The sequence below is a fragment of the Rattus norvegicus genome, chromosome 1 (assembly GCF_036323735.1).
Source record: "Rattus norvegicus strain BN/NHsdMcwi chromosome 1, GRCr8, whole genome shotgun sequence".
Taxonomy (NCBI): Eukaryota; Metazoa; Chordata; class Mammalia; order Rodentia; family Muridae; genus Rattus; species Rattus norvegicus.
This window is the reverse complement of record NC_086019.1, coordinates 239,225,771-239,243,122: the sequence shown is the minus strand read 5'-3', so window position 1 is coordinate 239,243,122 and position 17,352 is coordinate 239,225,771. Positions and strand designations below refer to the sequence as shown.

Genomic DNA, 17,352 nt, shown 5'->3' with positions numbered 1-17,352 from the left:
CTTGGACCAGCTCAAAAGACATGACCTCCTCTTCCCTTTCTCCCTTTTCTTGCTCCTGGCATCTGGTATGATTTGCAGCTTGCCTGGGCTGCTATTTCTCTTGAGCTCTCACACAATCCTCACTGAGCCCCCTCTTTTATTGAGGTGATTAAAAGCCCTGAAAGGGGACTCCAATTTTCCCAATAAGAAAGGAAAAACTTTAGACTTTGCTATCCAAGTATAATTGTTGATAACCACAAATTCTTGCTTTTTAATAATTTTTCCTAAACATCTTTTAAAATATTTGTTATAAAACAAACAACAAAACATTCTTCTCTAAGCTCTTTTACAAATAGAAACAATTTTTAGCGGAGGGATCAACAGACAGGATTTATTGCCAGGGGACCATTTATTGATGAGTTTTCCTTTTCTCTAAGGATTAGCAGATGCTCCCAGGCAACCCTTGACATCACATTAACCTGTCTGAAGTGTTTTTTGTCTTTATTTTTAGTTTCTGGGTTTCTTTTGCCTTCTTGTTGACTTGGAAATGATATGTACTCTCGGAGGGTATGCTATAAGGAAATGGTGCACATTGCAGGTGTGCACCATTCATGCTCAGATGCTTAGTAAGAAAAACCCAAACAAAAACAATTATAGTTTTCAGGAAAGAAAAATTAGCAAGCCACGTTGATAAAATTTTATTATGGAACTTGAAAACATAATTAAACCCATATCACCGTCCTGAAATCTCACAAAATTGTGTCATTTCGCATTTCATTTTGATGTATGATTCTAAGGTGACCAGTATATTTGTATTTTCTAAAGCAATCATCATGTTCCTAATAATAGAATGATATAATTTTACTTAATATAGTTAGATCATACAGCTCTATAAAACATTGTACTGTAAGTACAAAAATAATGCTTTAGGCAATTCTTTAATACTGTTCTTTTAATATAACTTTCTTTTGGTACTCTAGATAAATCCATATAAATAACAATAAAAAGAAAAGAACCAAGAGTGTTAACCCTGGGAACTGGAAATATGGTTTGTTTTCAATAAAAGATAAAAGATAAAGTAATATCTGACCGTATAGCAGTCACAAAAATTGGTTAAAAGAAGAGATTTCTGTGAGAAAATACCACTAAAAATACCAGTGATTAAATAGTTAAAGCAAGATAATGATGCAATAATCATTATTAAATGGGCATATTTGCAGTTTGAACTCTGAAACATCTCCTAGGAATTATATTACAAAATAACAAGTGTGAACATAAAATTGTATATTTGTAAAAGAGACAAAGACTACAGTGTAAATCACTTCCGGTGAGAACATGGAGATATGGTTAAGGCTTGGTAAATAGAGTTTTGAATTTTATAAACACAAGCACATTTAGCAACCGGAAATACATGATGACTAAAATGTTTTCAAGTAAATAAGCCTACTGTGGGCTCATCACCATCTTAAATCAGGTACACATTCCTTACATCCATAAGTTTAAAGCTTGTAAGTAACTAAACCTTTGTTTTCCATTTTTGCATAGTTCTTGGTATTTTTCGGGTAAGAAATACTTGAAAATTCATTAGACTCTAAGAACAATCATTGTTCTTCAATGTTGGGTAGTCGTACTGGATATGCAAAGGTTAGGATGGAATTGGCTTATTCTGGGGATTTCAGCCAAGTGACAAAGTCACCAGCTGATCTAGTTATGTTCAGTTTTGAAAAGTGCAGGATGTGCTCCTTGGATTGTGTGCCCATCACAGAGAGGAACAGAAACATGTGTGTCTGTATTTCCCATGTCTGGAATAACCTTGGGCATATAGTAAACAAAGAAGACAGTAGACAAAGACGCGTCATTCTGCCATGGATGAACAGGTGGGTCAATCAATACGGCTTGTAAAATTCTCAACATTAATTAGGAAAGGCAATAAGTGATAGGCAGGAAGTTCATGAAGGGGAGCATAAGCCATTGTTGCTACTTCCCACTAGGAAGCGATGAAAGCCTTGATTGGGAGAATGTGAAGCATTTGGGTGAGGAAGCTGAAGAGCAATGGGAACAGAGAAGTTAAATGCAGAGGAAATTACCTTGGCAGGCATCTGTTAAATGAAAGGAAAGGGCAAACACATTTACACAGAAATCCTTTTGAGTTTGAGGTATCACTAGCTTAGCTGAAGGAAGGAGAGAAGCAGCAAAAACTCTGAGACTCTCCTAGTCCTCTGTAAATAAGGATACGTTTGGTAGGATAAGCCGACATCCCCAAGTGCCACATCTTGTTCCCTGTCCAGTCTGGCCTAGATTATACTGGCTCTGCCAAATAAAGGTGGAAGCTAGGTCTGCAGTCCAGGGAGACTGAGAGGAAAAAAAAGGAACAGACACAAAATAGTGAGAGGGAGAGCTAGAGAGAGGGTGGCAGAGGTGACTTGGCCAAGAGGGGATGCATTCCTTCAGATCACTGAGCTCCTGCACTGATTTGCAGCTGAGTCCGTTAGTTCAAGCTGCACCTGCCTCTCAGAAGAGCAGATATTGCAGTTGCAAGACCGAGAACCAAACCATCATAGGACAACAAGGAGTCAGTGGGGGAAAGGGTTGGTGTGGGGAGATATTTGAGATTAAGAAGGGGTACAGTCCTGTGGGGTTCAGTCATAGCTAGGGCTGCCCTGCCTAACAGGATGTATTGTTACCCATAGAGAAACATTGCTAATCCCTGAGCAGGGAAATATTCTTCAGTCTCCAAAACGTTCCAGTGACTTTCTTTTCTAAGGGGCTGGGTCTTGTTATCTCCCTTTCTATTAAACAGGGCATAAGAGAGAAGCGAGGAGCTTTGTTCTTCCTCTTGATTTCTCTCTCAAAATGGAGAAATGTCTGTTGGGAGAAACAGTGTAGCCTTCCAGCCTTTACCCCAAACATATTTGAAAGAATGAAGGCTTTTGGTTTGTAACTTCTTTCACTTTTAGATTAGTTATAAATTCATTACCACAAAATCGAGGTGAACTGGGACCAGAGATTTACAGTTTGCCATGAATGATGCTGGGTGTTCAAGATGTACATTGTGGCACTGCCCTTTGTATAAACATTTCCAAACAAACCTAGCGCTTGAAAATATTGGTCATAGGGGTTTCTAGAATATTCTATACTAACTTCTTATTTGATAAAAATGCAATGTTTCACTTCGCAAGAAAAGAGATACGATAGAAATGCTATCATTTTCCTAATAGCTTTACTCCTGACAACATGATGCACTTTGTTCCAAGACTGACATAAATTTAAGGCCTGGAAGGGTTTTTCCAAGACAGCGCTAGGATAAAGGGAAGCTTCATCACTGAGTTTGAGAGCTGGGTAAAGCTATGGAGATGGTGTCACACCCACCAAGTGGCAATGAGCACCTCCTCATTTCCTTCATCTGTCCAAGCTGTATAAAAACTCATGACATAATGCCCATGTTTTCTTTTCTAACTATTTATGACACAATTGCTTATCACTCTGTATTTTAAGTTTAAATTTTATATGTAATATTTAAAGTGTATTCATAAGATAGAGAATGCGCCAAGTCTCCAGGTTAATTTTTTACAATGCCCTTTTCCTCAACTTTTACATGAGTTCAAGGAGCTGATCCTTGGTGACAACTACATGTGACAATTGAGTATTCTGTGTTCCCCCTTTTTCTTATACATTACTTTTAAGAAATCTTGTGTAGGGCCGAGTTGCTCAACACTAAGAAACTTCACCAATTTCATCTGAATTAAAGAAATTGTATTCCCAAATATAAACTTCATTTTTGGCCCTTCCTCCACAAAGGACAAAATGGTGCATCTCCCCTCTAACAGGGATTTCAGTCATGGCTCAGTTAACCAAGAATTCTTAGAGCTATGTAAAATATACTGAAAATGAACACAATTTGAAAATCCCAGATAAAGCATTTTGCTTTTCTATGTGACTGAAAGAACTTAAAAAACCTTTAAAGTGAAACAAAAACTAATTTTATGTGTTTAATTCATGACCCTCCTTGTCAGATATTTTCGATGTCACTGTTTTGTTACTCAAGGTAGTTTGCCAGCAGTGTATCGAGTGCTGTTCAGCACGATCCTGTGCTGGCTGTGGAAACACCGTAAGTCATTCAGGAGCATTTTGTTTGCTGCAGTTGGAGATAATCTCCTTGGTTTGCTTAGGTATTGGCAAGAAGAGTAGCCCTTTGAGGAAGGACAACAGTTGACGGGCAAGGAAAATGAGACCATATCCCACCTGTTTCCATTTTTCTCTGTTCTAACTAACACCCAGCTGATTTCATCAACAACCTATCAAGTGACAGACTTTAGAAATCAAATTCTAAGTTGGCAGAGGCTTCTAAGTGATTGCTCAGGGTGTCTGTCAATATCATTTGGTTGTTCTGGTGATTTTAAGTTTTTCTATGAAGAGCTAAGAGGCACTCAGGGAAGGGAGAAGAAGATGGAATATGGTTCATAAGGTCAGGAGGTATTAGTGCTAATTTGCTAAATCTAAAATATAAGCACTATGCAAAACTAACCTTTTATTTGACACTTGATGTTCTCAAAGTTTATCTTGAAATAAACTCATGGTGGTACAAGTCCATGAGTCTGGCACTTAGGAGGAAGGGAGAGGAGGTTGAAGAGTTTGAGGCCAGCCTGAGCTGCATAGGGAGAATATGTCTTTAAAATGTAAAAAACAAAACAAAGCACAACAAATCTAAACCCAATAACAACACCTCGAGCCCAAATAGCAACTCGTTTTCTCCCTAGATTCAAACCCAGTACACCAAAATTTGGCCTGTCACTGTAGTAACACACTGACACTGTCTGTGAATATTTTACAATGGAACTCAAATTCTTCTCTATATATTACTAAATAAAGTAAAATTTCAGAGTCACTCCTCCAAAAAGAGGAGGAAGAGGAGGAAGAGGAGAAAGGGGAAGAGGGGGAGGAGGGGGAGGAGGAAGAGGAGGAAGAGGAGGAGGAAGAAGAAGAAGCAAAAGAAGAAGCAGAAGCAGAAGCAGCAGCAGCAGAAGAAGAAGAAGAAGAAGAAGAAGAAGAAGAAGAAGAAGAAGAAGAAGAAGAAGAAGAAGAAGAAGAAGAAAAAGAAGAAGAAGAAGAAGAAGAAGAAGAAGAAGAAGAAGAAGAAGAAGAAGAAGAAGAAGAAGAAGAAGAAGAAGAAAAGCAGCAGCAGCAGCAGCAGCTATTCCATCCATCCATCTACTTAATAGTATGTAGAACAGCCCCAGGGAGGCAGATGCCATTAATTAGTTGTGTTTTCTCTCAAAAGTAAGCGTGTGGCATCCCACTGGTCCTTTTCTTGACACTTCCATTCTCTTTTTGTAGCCTTTGGTATTATGTTGCTAATCTCTTCAGTGGACAATGTTATCAAGCACTTATCTTTTCCTTTTAAATGGATTTCCATCTTCTACTGCATCTTCTATCTTGAGAAAACATGTAGTGAGCCCTCTCCTATTTATTTTTGAGGATTTTTAAAGAAATGTAAAACTTTCTCAGGTAGATTTGAAATGTCTTTTCAGGCTGGGGAGAATTTTGCCTGGCCTGAGGACATTTGTGTGTCAATGTAATCTCTCTGTCTCTGTCTCTGTCTCTGTCTCTCTTTCTCTCTCTTTCTCTAGAGATTATGGCAAGTGTAAATTTGAATACAAGAATTGCTTTAAGGGACATTCAATTTTCCTTTTAAAGTTTGACTTAAGAATTAGTTTGATGCCAACATGAACTTCATTCAAGCTCAGAGCATGTGTCAGATGACTATAAATGGCGGCTATATGATCATTTGATTTGACTAAAACAATGTATATGCATTGCGTATTTGGTGCAAGTTGAATTATAAGGGAAAGAATGAAAGAAGAGGAGTGGCTCTACAAGACTCTTTACAGTCCCACACCAAGCTACACATTCGAATCACCCAGGAATCTTCTCAAAACACTGACATCAGGCCCTCACGCCAAGACTCTCTAACACGATTTCTAACACATGAGCTTGGCCTTAACGTATTGGAAGCTCTTCAGGTGTTTTGGATGTGTTGCCAAGTTTGGGAGTTCCTGTGCTTAGGACAAGAATCTGAGAAGGAAGGCATGTCCAGAAAATCCAGAGCCTTTCAGCTTCCGCTGGAGGTTCTCTGTTTAGGGTGTTCAGCTGAACCCAAAGGTTATGAGGTAATCATCTCTGGTTAGCATTTGACTGGATGAAATTTGACCTGATTTTAGATTCCAGAATTCCAAGAAGGAGTTGACAATATTTTCTGTACCATTGTCTTTGTTTTCTCTTGAATTCTCCAGACTTTCACAGGAGCCAAAAGCTTTTTTTTTTTTTTTAATGGAGATTCAAGCAGCTTATCTCCTAAAAAAATCACTAATAAGGCTGGAGTTATATCTAATTTGTTTCAGAACATTCCACCCTTTTTACCTGTATGCAGCTTCCCTCCCCTGGTCACTACCAGATGGTCCAAATACTCAGGAACACTTTTACTGAACAATGACGGGATGGTCTCTAAGCAACCATGATGGGTGTAAGGCTTTCCTGAAATAGTTTCAGGGACTCAGCCATGGTAGAGCCAGCTGCACACATTGAAAGAGAATTAAAAAAAAATGGGAAAGACAATGCCTCTTGCTAGACTAACATGAACTGGGCAGAGAATTCAAAGGTAACCTCAATTTTAACATGACTGCTTGGAGGTGAGTATGGTGGTGTAGCAACAACACCAGCATGGGGTGGGGATAGAGGCAGGGAGATCACAAGATGGAGGCCAGCCTGGGCTACACAGTGAGACAAAAGTCAACCAAGTTCACTTTTCTCTTTGAGATGACTTTTTGGTCAACTTTGATTATGAAAATATCATGTGATTTGTATGTAGATCTGATTCACTTTGTAGTGTTTGAAATCAGCCGAAGAATGAGTCTGAGATGAAAGCAAATTAATATGGACAAGCCGGACTTTCCAGACAAACGAGTCATCTTTCACTCTAGAGCTTGGTCCTGGCATGGTGTCTGTGATTTGGCAGTCCTTGAGCAGGGTAAGAATTCTAAAGGAAAACAGTGCCTTAAGGGGTTGAATAAATACATGGCTTGGATTTGCCTCAAGCATATCTGAAACACATGGTATTGATTACTTAGAAAGTCCCCAGAGGTTGCAGGGACAGGAAGGTGCCGACCTATGATAGATAAAAGGTATGGAACTTTCAGACCAAAAGTAACAAGGGATCTATAACGTTTCAGACAGTTTTGCTGAACTCAGCCTGGTCATACCCCACACACAATGCTGAAGGCCTCTTACAAAGCTTCCTGGTTTCCTCTGGTGTCTACATTCTGTGAATGATGAAGCAGCTGTGAGCCGGCGACTGAGATGGGGATTTTACTGACTGTGCCTTGCTACTGACTGCCCAGCTCTCGGTCCAACAGCATACACCAACTTGTCAGGGTGTTATCCTCTTCCTGAGACATCCAGGCTTCTTGGAAGAACTTTTGCTGTCCGCGGGTCTTCAGGTTTCTGTTAAGTAAAAGGCTCCTTCACCTTTGATTTTGTTGAAGAGTAAAATTCACATTTTGTGAGAAATACGATAAATAAGTCATGTGGTCTCAGGGAAGGCATTGCTTTGGGGAAGGCAGACTTATGATCATGAGGGATCTGGTTAGAGGTTTGTGTCTTCTACAGAGCCTCCTGTAAAGGCTTATTCTTAGAGGAAAGGGATCTTCAGAAGGCGCCATATGCATCACCTCGGGTGGTCACTGCAAAAGTAGGGTAGACCTCATAGGTTGTATATGCTGCTAAGTCTTGTCCAAGTGTCACTGCTTGCTTGAGCTGGGCTGTAGACACAGGAGCGGTGGCACTGGGGACAGCGTATCCTGGAGGAGGAGGCAGAGAAAATTTTATGAAAGGAATTCAGATTTCCTCCCTCTTTGGCACATTGCTTTCTCTTAACAATACTAAAAATTAGCATATTGCTTAAAGCAAGCGAGTATGTATGGTGAAACTGTGCTCTGAGGAGATACAGTATGTGAGCTTAATTGGGTAGAATAGCATTGGTTTTATTTGTCCATTTTTGGTTTTGCTCCTTGAATGTCTTAGCTAGCTATCCTGGAACTTATATGTAGATCTGTACCTCATAGAGATCCACCTGCCTCTGCCTCTCCGGGGCTGACATTAAAGGGTGATACCATCACATCCAGCTGGAATAGCATTCTGAGTGAATATGACATTTCCCAGAGGGAACCAACTTCCTTGTGTGAGGCTTACTTCACCCTAGCAAGTAGAGACATGGGAGAGAGGGTCCGGAAAACGGAAAGGGACCTTCTGTTTCCAGCTTGCAATACAGAACTTTGCCAGAGGTGTACATGCAGGAATGAGAGCCAAGATGTTGGGGAGTTGCCATGGTAGCAGTGAGATCTATGGATCTAGTTCTGCTGGACACTACATTGGTCTAAAGCCTCACACTTAAAAAAATAAAATTTCGACCCGCGGATCCCGGCCCGCAGCAGCTCTCTGCTCCCAGACCCCGTGAGAGAGAGAGACCCAACCGCCTGGTCAGGTGGGCACTCCTGAGGCTGCAGAGCGGAAGAGACCACCAACACTGCTCACCCCTGCCCACATCCCTGGCCCAAGAGGAAACTGTATAAGGTCTCTGGGCTCCCGTGGGGGAGGGCCCAGGAGCGGCAGGACCCCTGCCAGAGACACCGCCGGACCCTGAAGGAAACAGACCGGATAAACAGTTCTCTGCACCCAAATCCCGTGGGAGGGAGAGCTAAACCTTCAGAGAGGCAGACAAGCCTGGGAAACCAGAAGAGACTGCTCTCTGCACACACATCTCGGACGCCAGAGGAAAAAGCCAAAGACCATCTGGAACCCTGGTGCACTGAAGCTCCGGGAAGGGGCGGCACAGGTCTTCCTGGTTGCTGCCGCTGCAGAGAGCCCATGGGCAGCACCCCACGAGCGAACTTGAGCCTCGGGACCACAGGTAAGACCAACTTTTCTGCTGCAAGAAAGCTGCCTGGTGAACTCAAGACACAGGCCCACAGGAGCAGCTGAAGACCTGTAGAGAGGAAAAACTACACGCCCGAAAGCAGAACACTCTGTCCCCATAACTGACTGAAAGAGAGGAAAACAGGTCTACAGCACTCCTGACACACAGGCTTATAGGACAGTCTAGCCACTGTCAGAAATAGCAGAACAAAGTAATGGCGAGAGGCAAGCGCAGGAACCCAAACAACAGAAACCAAGATTACATGGCACCATCGGAGCCCAATTCTCCCATCAAAACAAACATGGAATATCCAAACACACCAGAAAAGCAAGATCTAGTTTCAAAATCATTTTTGATCATGATGCTGGAGGACTTCAAGAAAGACGTGAAGAACTCCCTTAGAGAACAAGTAGAAGCCTACAGAGAGGAATCGCAAAAATGCCTGAAAGAATTCCAGGAAAACATAAATAAACAAGTAGAAGCCCATAGAGAGGAGACACAAAAATCCCTGAAAGAATTCCAGGAAAACACAATCAAACAGTTGAAGGAATTAAAAATGGAAATAGAAGCAATCAAGAAAGAACACATGGAAACAACCCTGGATATAGAAAACCAAAAGAAGAGACAAGGAGCTGTAGATACAAGCTTCACCAACAGAATACAAGAGATGGAAGAGAGAATCTCAGGAGCAGAAGACTCCATAGAAATCATTGACTCAACTGTCAAAGATAATGTAAAGCGGAAAAAGCTACTGGTCCAAAACATACAGGAAATCCAGGACTCAATGAGAAGATCAAACCTAAGGATAATAGGTATAGAAGAGAGTGAAGACTCCCAGCTCAAAGGACCAGTAAATATCTTCAACAAAATCATAGAAGAAAACTTCCCTAACCTAAAAAAAGAGATACCCATAGACATACAAGAAGCCTACAGAACTCCAAATAGATTGGACCAGAAAAGAAACACCTCCCGTCACATAATTGTCAAAACACCAAACGCACAAAATAAAGAAAGAATATTAAAAGCAGTAAGGGCAAAAGGTCAAGTAACATATAAAGGCAGACCTATCAGAATCACACCAGACTTCTCGCCAGAAACTATGAAGGCCAGAAGATCCTGGACTGATGTCATACAGACCCTAAGAGAACACAAATGCCAGCCCAGGTTACTGTATCCAGCAAAACTCTCAATTAACATTGATGGAGAAACCAAGATATTCCATGACAAAACCAAATTTACACAATATCTTTCTACAAATCCAGCACTACAAAGGATAATAAAGGGTAAAGCCCAACATAAGGAGGCAAGCTATACCCTAGAAGAAGCAAGAAACTAATCGTCTTGGCAACAAAACAAAGAGTATGAAAGCACACAAACATAACCTCACATCCAAATATGAATATAACGGGAAGCAATAATCACTATTCCTTAATATCTCTCAATATCAATGGCCTCAACTCCCCAATAAAAAGACATAGATTAACAAACTGGATACGCAACGAGGACCCTGCATTCTGCTGCCTACAGGAAACACACCTCAGAGACAAAGACAGACACTACCTCAGAGTGAAAGGCTGGAAAACAACTTTCCAAGCAAATGGTCAGAAGAAGCAAGCTGGAGTAGCCATTCTAATATCAAATAAAATCAATTTCCAACTAAAAGTCATCAAAAAAGATAAGGAAGGACACTTCATATTCATCAAAGGAAAAATCCACCAAGATGAACTCTCAATCCTAAATATCTATGCCCCAAATACAAGGGCACCTACATACGTAAAAGAAACCTTACTAAAGCTCAAAACACACATTGCACCTCACACAATAATAGTGGGAGATTTCAACACCCCACTCTCATCAATGGACAGATCATGTAAACAGAAATTAAACAGTGATGTCGACAGACTAAGAGAAGTCATGAGCCAAATGGACTTAACGGATATTTATAGAACATTCTATCCTAAAGCAAAAGGATATACCTTCTTCTCAGCTCCTCATGGTACTTTCTCCAAAATTGACCATATAATTGGTCAAAAAACGGGCCTCAACAGGTACAGAAAGATAGAAATAATCCCATGCGTGCTATCGGACCACCACGGCCTAAAACTGGTCTTCAATAACAATAAGGGAAGAATGCCCACATATACGTGGAAATTGAACAATGCTCTACTCAATGATAACCTGGTCAAGGAAGAAATAAAGAAAGAAATTAAAAACTTTTTAGAATTTAATGAAAATGAAGGTACAACATACCCAAACTTATGGGACACAATGAAAGCTGTGCTAAGAGGAAAACTCATAGCGCTGAGTGCCTGCAGAAAGAAACAGGAAAGAGCATATGTCAGCAGCTTGACAGCACACCTAAAAGCTCTAGAACAAAAAGAAGCAAATACACCCAGGAGGAGTAGAAGGCAGGAAATAATCAAACTCAGAGCTGAAATCAACCAAGTAGAAACAAAAAGGACCATAGAAAGAATCAACAGAACCAAAAGTTGGTTCTTTGAGAAAATCAACAAGATAGATAAACCCTTAGCCAGACTAACGAGAGGACACAGAGAGTGCGTCCAAATTAACAAAATCAGAAATGAAAAGGGAGACATAACTACAGATTCAGAGGAAATTCAAAAAATCATCAGATCTTACTATAAAAACCTATATTCAACAAAACTTGAAAATCTTCAGGAAATGGACAATTTCCTAGACAGATACCAGGTATCGAAGTTAAATCAGGAACAGATAAACCAGTTAAACAACCCCATAACTCCTAAGGAAATAGAAGCAGTCATTAAAGGTCTCCCAACCAAAAAGAGCCCAGGTCCAGACGGGTTTAGTGCAGAATTCTATCAAACCTTCATAGAAGACCTCATACCAATATTATCCAAACTATTCCACAAAATTGAAACAGATGGAGCCCTACCGAATTCCTTCTACGAAGCCACAATTACTCTTATACCTAAACCACACAAAGACCCAACAAAGAAAGAGAACTTCAGACCAATTTCCCTTATGAATATCGACGCAAAAATACTCAATAAAATTCTGGCAAACCGAATTCAAGAGCACATCAAAACAATCATCCACCATGATCAAGTAGGCTTCATCCCAGGCATGCAGGGATGGTTTAATATACGGAAAACCATCAACGTGATCCATCATATAAACAAAATGAAAGAACAGAACCACATGATCATTTCATTAGATGCTGAGAAAGCATTTGACAAAATTCAACACCCCTTCATGATAAAAGTCCTGGAAAGAATAGGAATTCAAGGCCCATACCTAAACATAGTAAAAGCCATATACAGCAAACCAGTTGCTAACATTAAACTAAATGGAGAGAAACTTGAAGCAATCCCACTAAAATCAGGGACTAGACAAGGCTGCCCACTCTCTCCCTACTTATTCAATATAGTTCTTGAAGTTCTAGCCAGAGCAATCAGACAACAAAAGGAGATCAAGGGGATACAGATCGGAAAAGAAGAGGTCAAAATATCACTATTTGCAGACGACATGATAGTATATTTAAGTGATCCCAAAAGTTCCACCAGAGAACTACTAAAGCTGATAAACAACTTCAGCAAAGTGGCTGGGTATAAAATTAACTCAAATAAATCAGTTGCCTTCCTCTATACAAAAGAGAAACAAGCCGAGAAAGAAATTAGGGAAACGACACCCTTCATAATAGACCCAAATAATATAAAGTACCTCGGTGTGACTTTAACCAAGCAAGTAAAAGATCTGTACAATAAGAACTTCAAGACACTGAGGAAAGAAATTGAAGAAGACCTCAGAAGATGGAAAGATCTCCCATGCTCATGGATTGGCAGGATTAATATAGTAAAAATGGCCATTTTACCAAAAGCAATCTACAGATTCAATGCAATCCCCATCAAAATACCAATCCAATTCTTCAAAGAGTTAGACAGAACAATTTGCAAATTCATCTGGAATAACAAAAAACCCAGGATAGCTAAAGCTATCCTCAACAATAAAAGGACTTCAGGGGGAATCACTATCCCTGAACTCAAGCAGTATTACAGAGCAATAGTGATAAAAACTGCATGGTATTGGTACAGAGACAGACAGATAGACCAATGGAATAGAATTGAAGACCCAGAAATGAACCCACACACCTATGGTCACTTGATTTTTGACAAAGGAGCCAAAACCATCCAATGGAAAAAAGATAGCATTTTCAGCAAATGGTGCTGGTTCAACTGGAGGGCAACATGTAGAAGAATGCAGATCGATCCATCCTTATCACCCTGTACAAAGCTTAAGTCCAAGTGGATCAAGGACCTCCACATCAAACCAGACACACTCAAACTAATAGAAGAAAAACTAGGGAAGCATCTGGAACACGTGGGCACTGGAAAAAATTTCCTGAACAAAACACCAATGGCTTATGCTCTAAGATCAAGAATCGACAAATGGGATCTCATAAAACTGCAAAGCTTCTGTAAGGCAAAGGACACTGTGGTTAGGACAAAACGGCAACCAACAGATTGGGAAAAGATCTTTACCAATCCTACAACAGATAGAGGCCTTATATCCAAAATATACAAAGAACTCAAGAAGTTAGACCGCAGGGAGACAAATAACCCTATTAAAAAATGGGGTTCAGAGCTAAACAAAGAATTCACAGCTGAGGAATGCCGAATGGCTGAGAAACACCTAAAGAAATGTTCAACATCTTTAGTCATAAGGGAAATGCAAATCAAAACAACCCTGAGATTTCACCTCACACCGGTGAGAATGGCTAAGATCAAAAACTCAGGTGACAGCAGATGCTGGCGAGGATGTGGAGAAAGAGGAACACTCCTCCATTGTTGGTGGGATTGCAGACTGGTAAAACCATTCTGGAAATCAGTCTGGAGGTTCCTCAGAAAATTGGACATTGAACTGCCTGAGGATCCAGCTATACCTCTCTTGGGCATATACCCAAAAGATGCCTCAACATATAAAAGAGACACGTGATCCACTATGTTCATCGCAGCCTTATTTATAATAGCCAGAAACTGGAAAGAACCCAGATCCCCTTCAACAGAGGAATGGATACAGAAAATGTGGTACATCTACACAATGGAATATTACTCAGCTATCAAAAACAACGAGTTTATGAAATTCGTAGGCAAATGGTTGGAACTGGAAAATATCATCCTGCGTGAGCTAACCCAATCACAGAAAGACATACATGGTATGCACTCATTGATAAGTGGCTATTAGCCCAAATGCTTGAGTTACCCTAGATCCCTAGAACAAACGAAACTCAAGACGGATGATTAAAATGTGAATGCTTCACTCCTTCTTTAAATGAGGAAAAAGAATACCCTTGGCAGGGAAGGGAGAGGCAAAGATTAAAACAGAGACTGAAGGAACACCCATTCAGAGCCTGCCCCACATGTGGCCCATACATATACAGCCACCCAATTAGACAAGATGGATGAAGCAAAGAAGTGCAGACCGACAGGAGCGGGATGTAGATCGCTCCTGAGAGACACAGCCAGAATACAGCAAATACAGAGGCGAATGCCAGCAGCAAACCACTGAACTGAGAATAGGTCCCCCGTTGAAGGAATCAGAGAAAGAACTGGAAGAGGTTGAAGGTGCTCGAGACCCCAAAAGTACAACAATGTCAAGCAACCAGAGCTTCCAGGGACTAAGCCACTACCTAAAGACTATACATGGACTGACCCTGGACTCTGACCCCATAGGTAGCAATGAACATCCTAGTATGAGCACCAGTGGAAGGGGAAGCCCTGGGTCCTGCTAAGACTGAACCCCCAGTGAACTAGACTATGGGGGGAGGGCGGCAATGGGGGGAGGGTTGGGAGGGGAACACCCAAAAATAATAAAAATAAAAAAAAATAAAATTTCAAGGCATCCTGGTTCATGCCTTTAATCCCAGCATGCCAGGGAATAGCATGGAGACAGTAGCAGGAGGATCTTTGTGAGTTTGGTCTACATAGAGAGTTCCAGGACTGTCAGGCCAAGAGAGAGACAGAGACCATGTCTCAAAAAATTAAAAACAGCTTTCATACAAGTAGAACAAATAGAGACAAGGTATTCTACTAGATGAGATACTGTTCTGTTTTGGAGCATCTTAATGTATCACCGTAAAAAGAAATGATTCTTTAAAAAGATATATTTTATCAAACACTGCCATCTGGTTTATTTTTATCTATTGCAAATGCATAAAAGATTCCCCATCAAATGCTGCTAATGGAGGCAGTAGAACCCGGAGAACTAAGCTTTTGGTATTCTTTAGAAAAATACCACAAATCACACTGTAAATGTCTTCGAACTTGGCACAAAACTTTGTTGTAATGTTATAATACCAGTCTTAAAAGTTCAGTGACCAATGGTAGCAGCCTCCTATGGATGGATACATGGGGAACTGTAAAAGCTCTCCCATTTAACCAACAGAAAAGTTACCTTTTCTTTCTCTAGTTTTTGGATAAAAGCTACACATGCTTTCCCTGGTACTCTGGGCTTTCTTACTTTCTCTGAAGAAGTCCCACCCACTTCCTTTGGTCATGTGGCTTTTGTGGATCTCCAGGGCAAACAGCATGGCTTCCTTTCTCTCCTCCTCTATTGCCCTTCTGCCAAGACTCATTGCTTGCTTACCTGTTATGTATGTACCTATGTATGTATGTATGTATGTATGTATGTATCTATCTATCTATCTATCTATCTATCTATCTATCTATCTATCTATCTTCCATCCATCATCTGTCTGTCTGACTGTTTATCCCTATAATTTAACTGCCCTCAAGCTTCTTTTAATCCATTTAAAATTTTGTATTAAACAGTCTAAGAATCCTTGAAAGAGATCCCAGTCTTTCTGGTAACACCAGGTTCAGTGAGAGACTTTCTCAAAGGATGACATGCAGGGATTGGAGAGACGGCTTGTGGTTCAATACATACATACTGCTCTCACAGAGGATCAGCAGTCATATTGACTGCCCAACTGCTCGAAACTCCAGCTTCAGTGGATCTAACATCTGTGGCCTCTTCAGGGGGTTGCACTCATGTAAACACTCTCTCTCTCTCTCTCTCTCTCTCTCTCTCTCTCTCTCTCTCTCACACACACACACACACACACACACACTACACACACACACACACACACACACACACACACACACACATATGCACACAGCCCACATGCATACTTTATTTTAAAAAGATGAGGTAGAATGTGAGGGAGCAAAGCAGGTGATCCTGACTTCTAGGCTCCACATATACACTTGCATTCACACAAACATAAATAATACATACATACATGAATATATATATATATATATATAACACAGACATACACACATATATGCACACATAGGCATACAAACATAAATATTTTTTAAAAAGTTGAAAAAACCCAAACAACAACTAAAAGTTAATCAATAGTGGTCAAAATGCTTAATCTTCCCAGTCCTAAACTTCTTTATTTGTAATACGAAGGGATTGGATTCTAAGACAACTGTTAAGTGCTATAAGGGTCATTGGGGGGAGTATAAAAGCTTGCTGAGTACTTCAGTGAATGACCAGATCATAGCTAGAACTCAGGTAAATACCAGCAAATAAAAATATCAAGGTCTTCTATTAAGAGTAAAAGCCAATCCACACCAACCCGGACTCAGGGATGTTGACTCATTCAGGATCCCATCATTTAAAGAAGAAGCAGATGCCGACCAGGTAGGCTGCTCTGGTTCAGTTTCTCAAATCTCTTTTTTGTCTGCATGTAGTCGAGGTCCTACAAAGAAGCAACCCCGACCCCCACCCCCAGACATTCTGCAGCCTGCAGTTTCTGGCTTGACTGATCCCCGCTCCCCAGTACCTGGAAACACAGTGGCGGATGTGGCAGTGGGTGCTGTAGTCCCAGCGTCCCCTCCTTCTGTGGGGATGCCTAGTGTCTGTAGGGTGTGCTCTGCGGCGTACCTCTTTGCTTCATCCACGTAGGCGCTTAGCTTTGGGGGTGTGAAAGGGTGGCTGGAAAGGACAGTCATTCATGTTAATTATTTAGAAATTTGAGTACTCAGGTGAAAAATCAAGGACATTTTTAGCTTTTAAAGATGATTGGATGGTGGGATTTTGTGTAGCGGGAGGGTGGGGGGGTGGTGTTGGGTGGGTGGGGTGGCGGCGTATTTTTTTCTTGTTTGTTGTAAAAAGCTTCTACATAGAAGCCTACACGGGCATATTTGTGAATTGATCTATCACTTTGTTAGCAGATGGGATTCCTGGGAACTCATATAATTTTATGACTCTTCTAAAGTAAAGATGGTTCCTAAAGTATACAAATGCAGCCTGGAGGTAAAAATCCAGAAGCTGATATCTTCTACTGATCAGGTCTTTGATGTGAAATTACGAGGTGGGAGAGCGGGTTATGTAGTGAAGTGGCAACTTTG

The 17,352-nt window shown here is 40.7% G+C and overlaps 1 protein-coding gene across 3 annotated transcripts in view; it reads right to left on the bottom strand.

Annotated features, from left to right (window-relative positions):
• Positions 1-662: 662 nt before the first annotated feature.
• Positions 663-17,352, bottom strand: part of A1cf (APOBEC1 complementation factor) — a 93,025-nt gene continuing 76,335 nt past the window's right edge. For 2 of the 3 annotated variants that reach the window (XM_006231272.5, XM_039085015.2), the window contains 2 exons: positions 16,785-16,936; positions 663-7,832 (listed from right to left, as the gene is read on the bottom strand). In XM_006231272.5, coding sequence (XP_006231334.3) covers positions 7,681-7,832; positions 16,785-16,936 — 304 coding nt within the window. In that variant the 3' untranslated portion in view covers positions 663-7,680. 3 annotated transcript variants of the gene reach the window in all.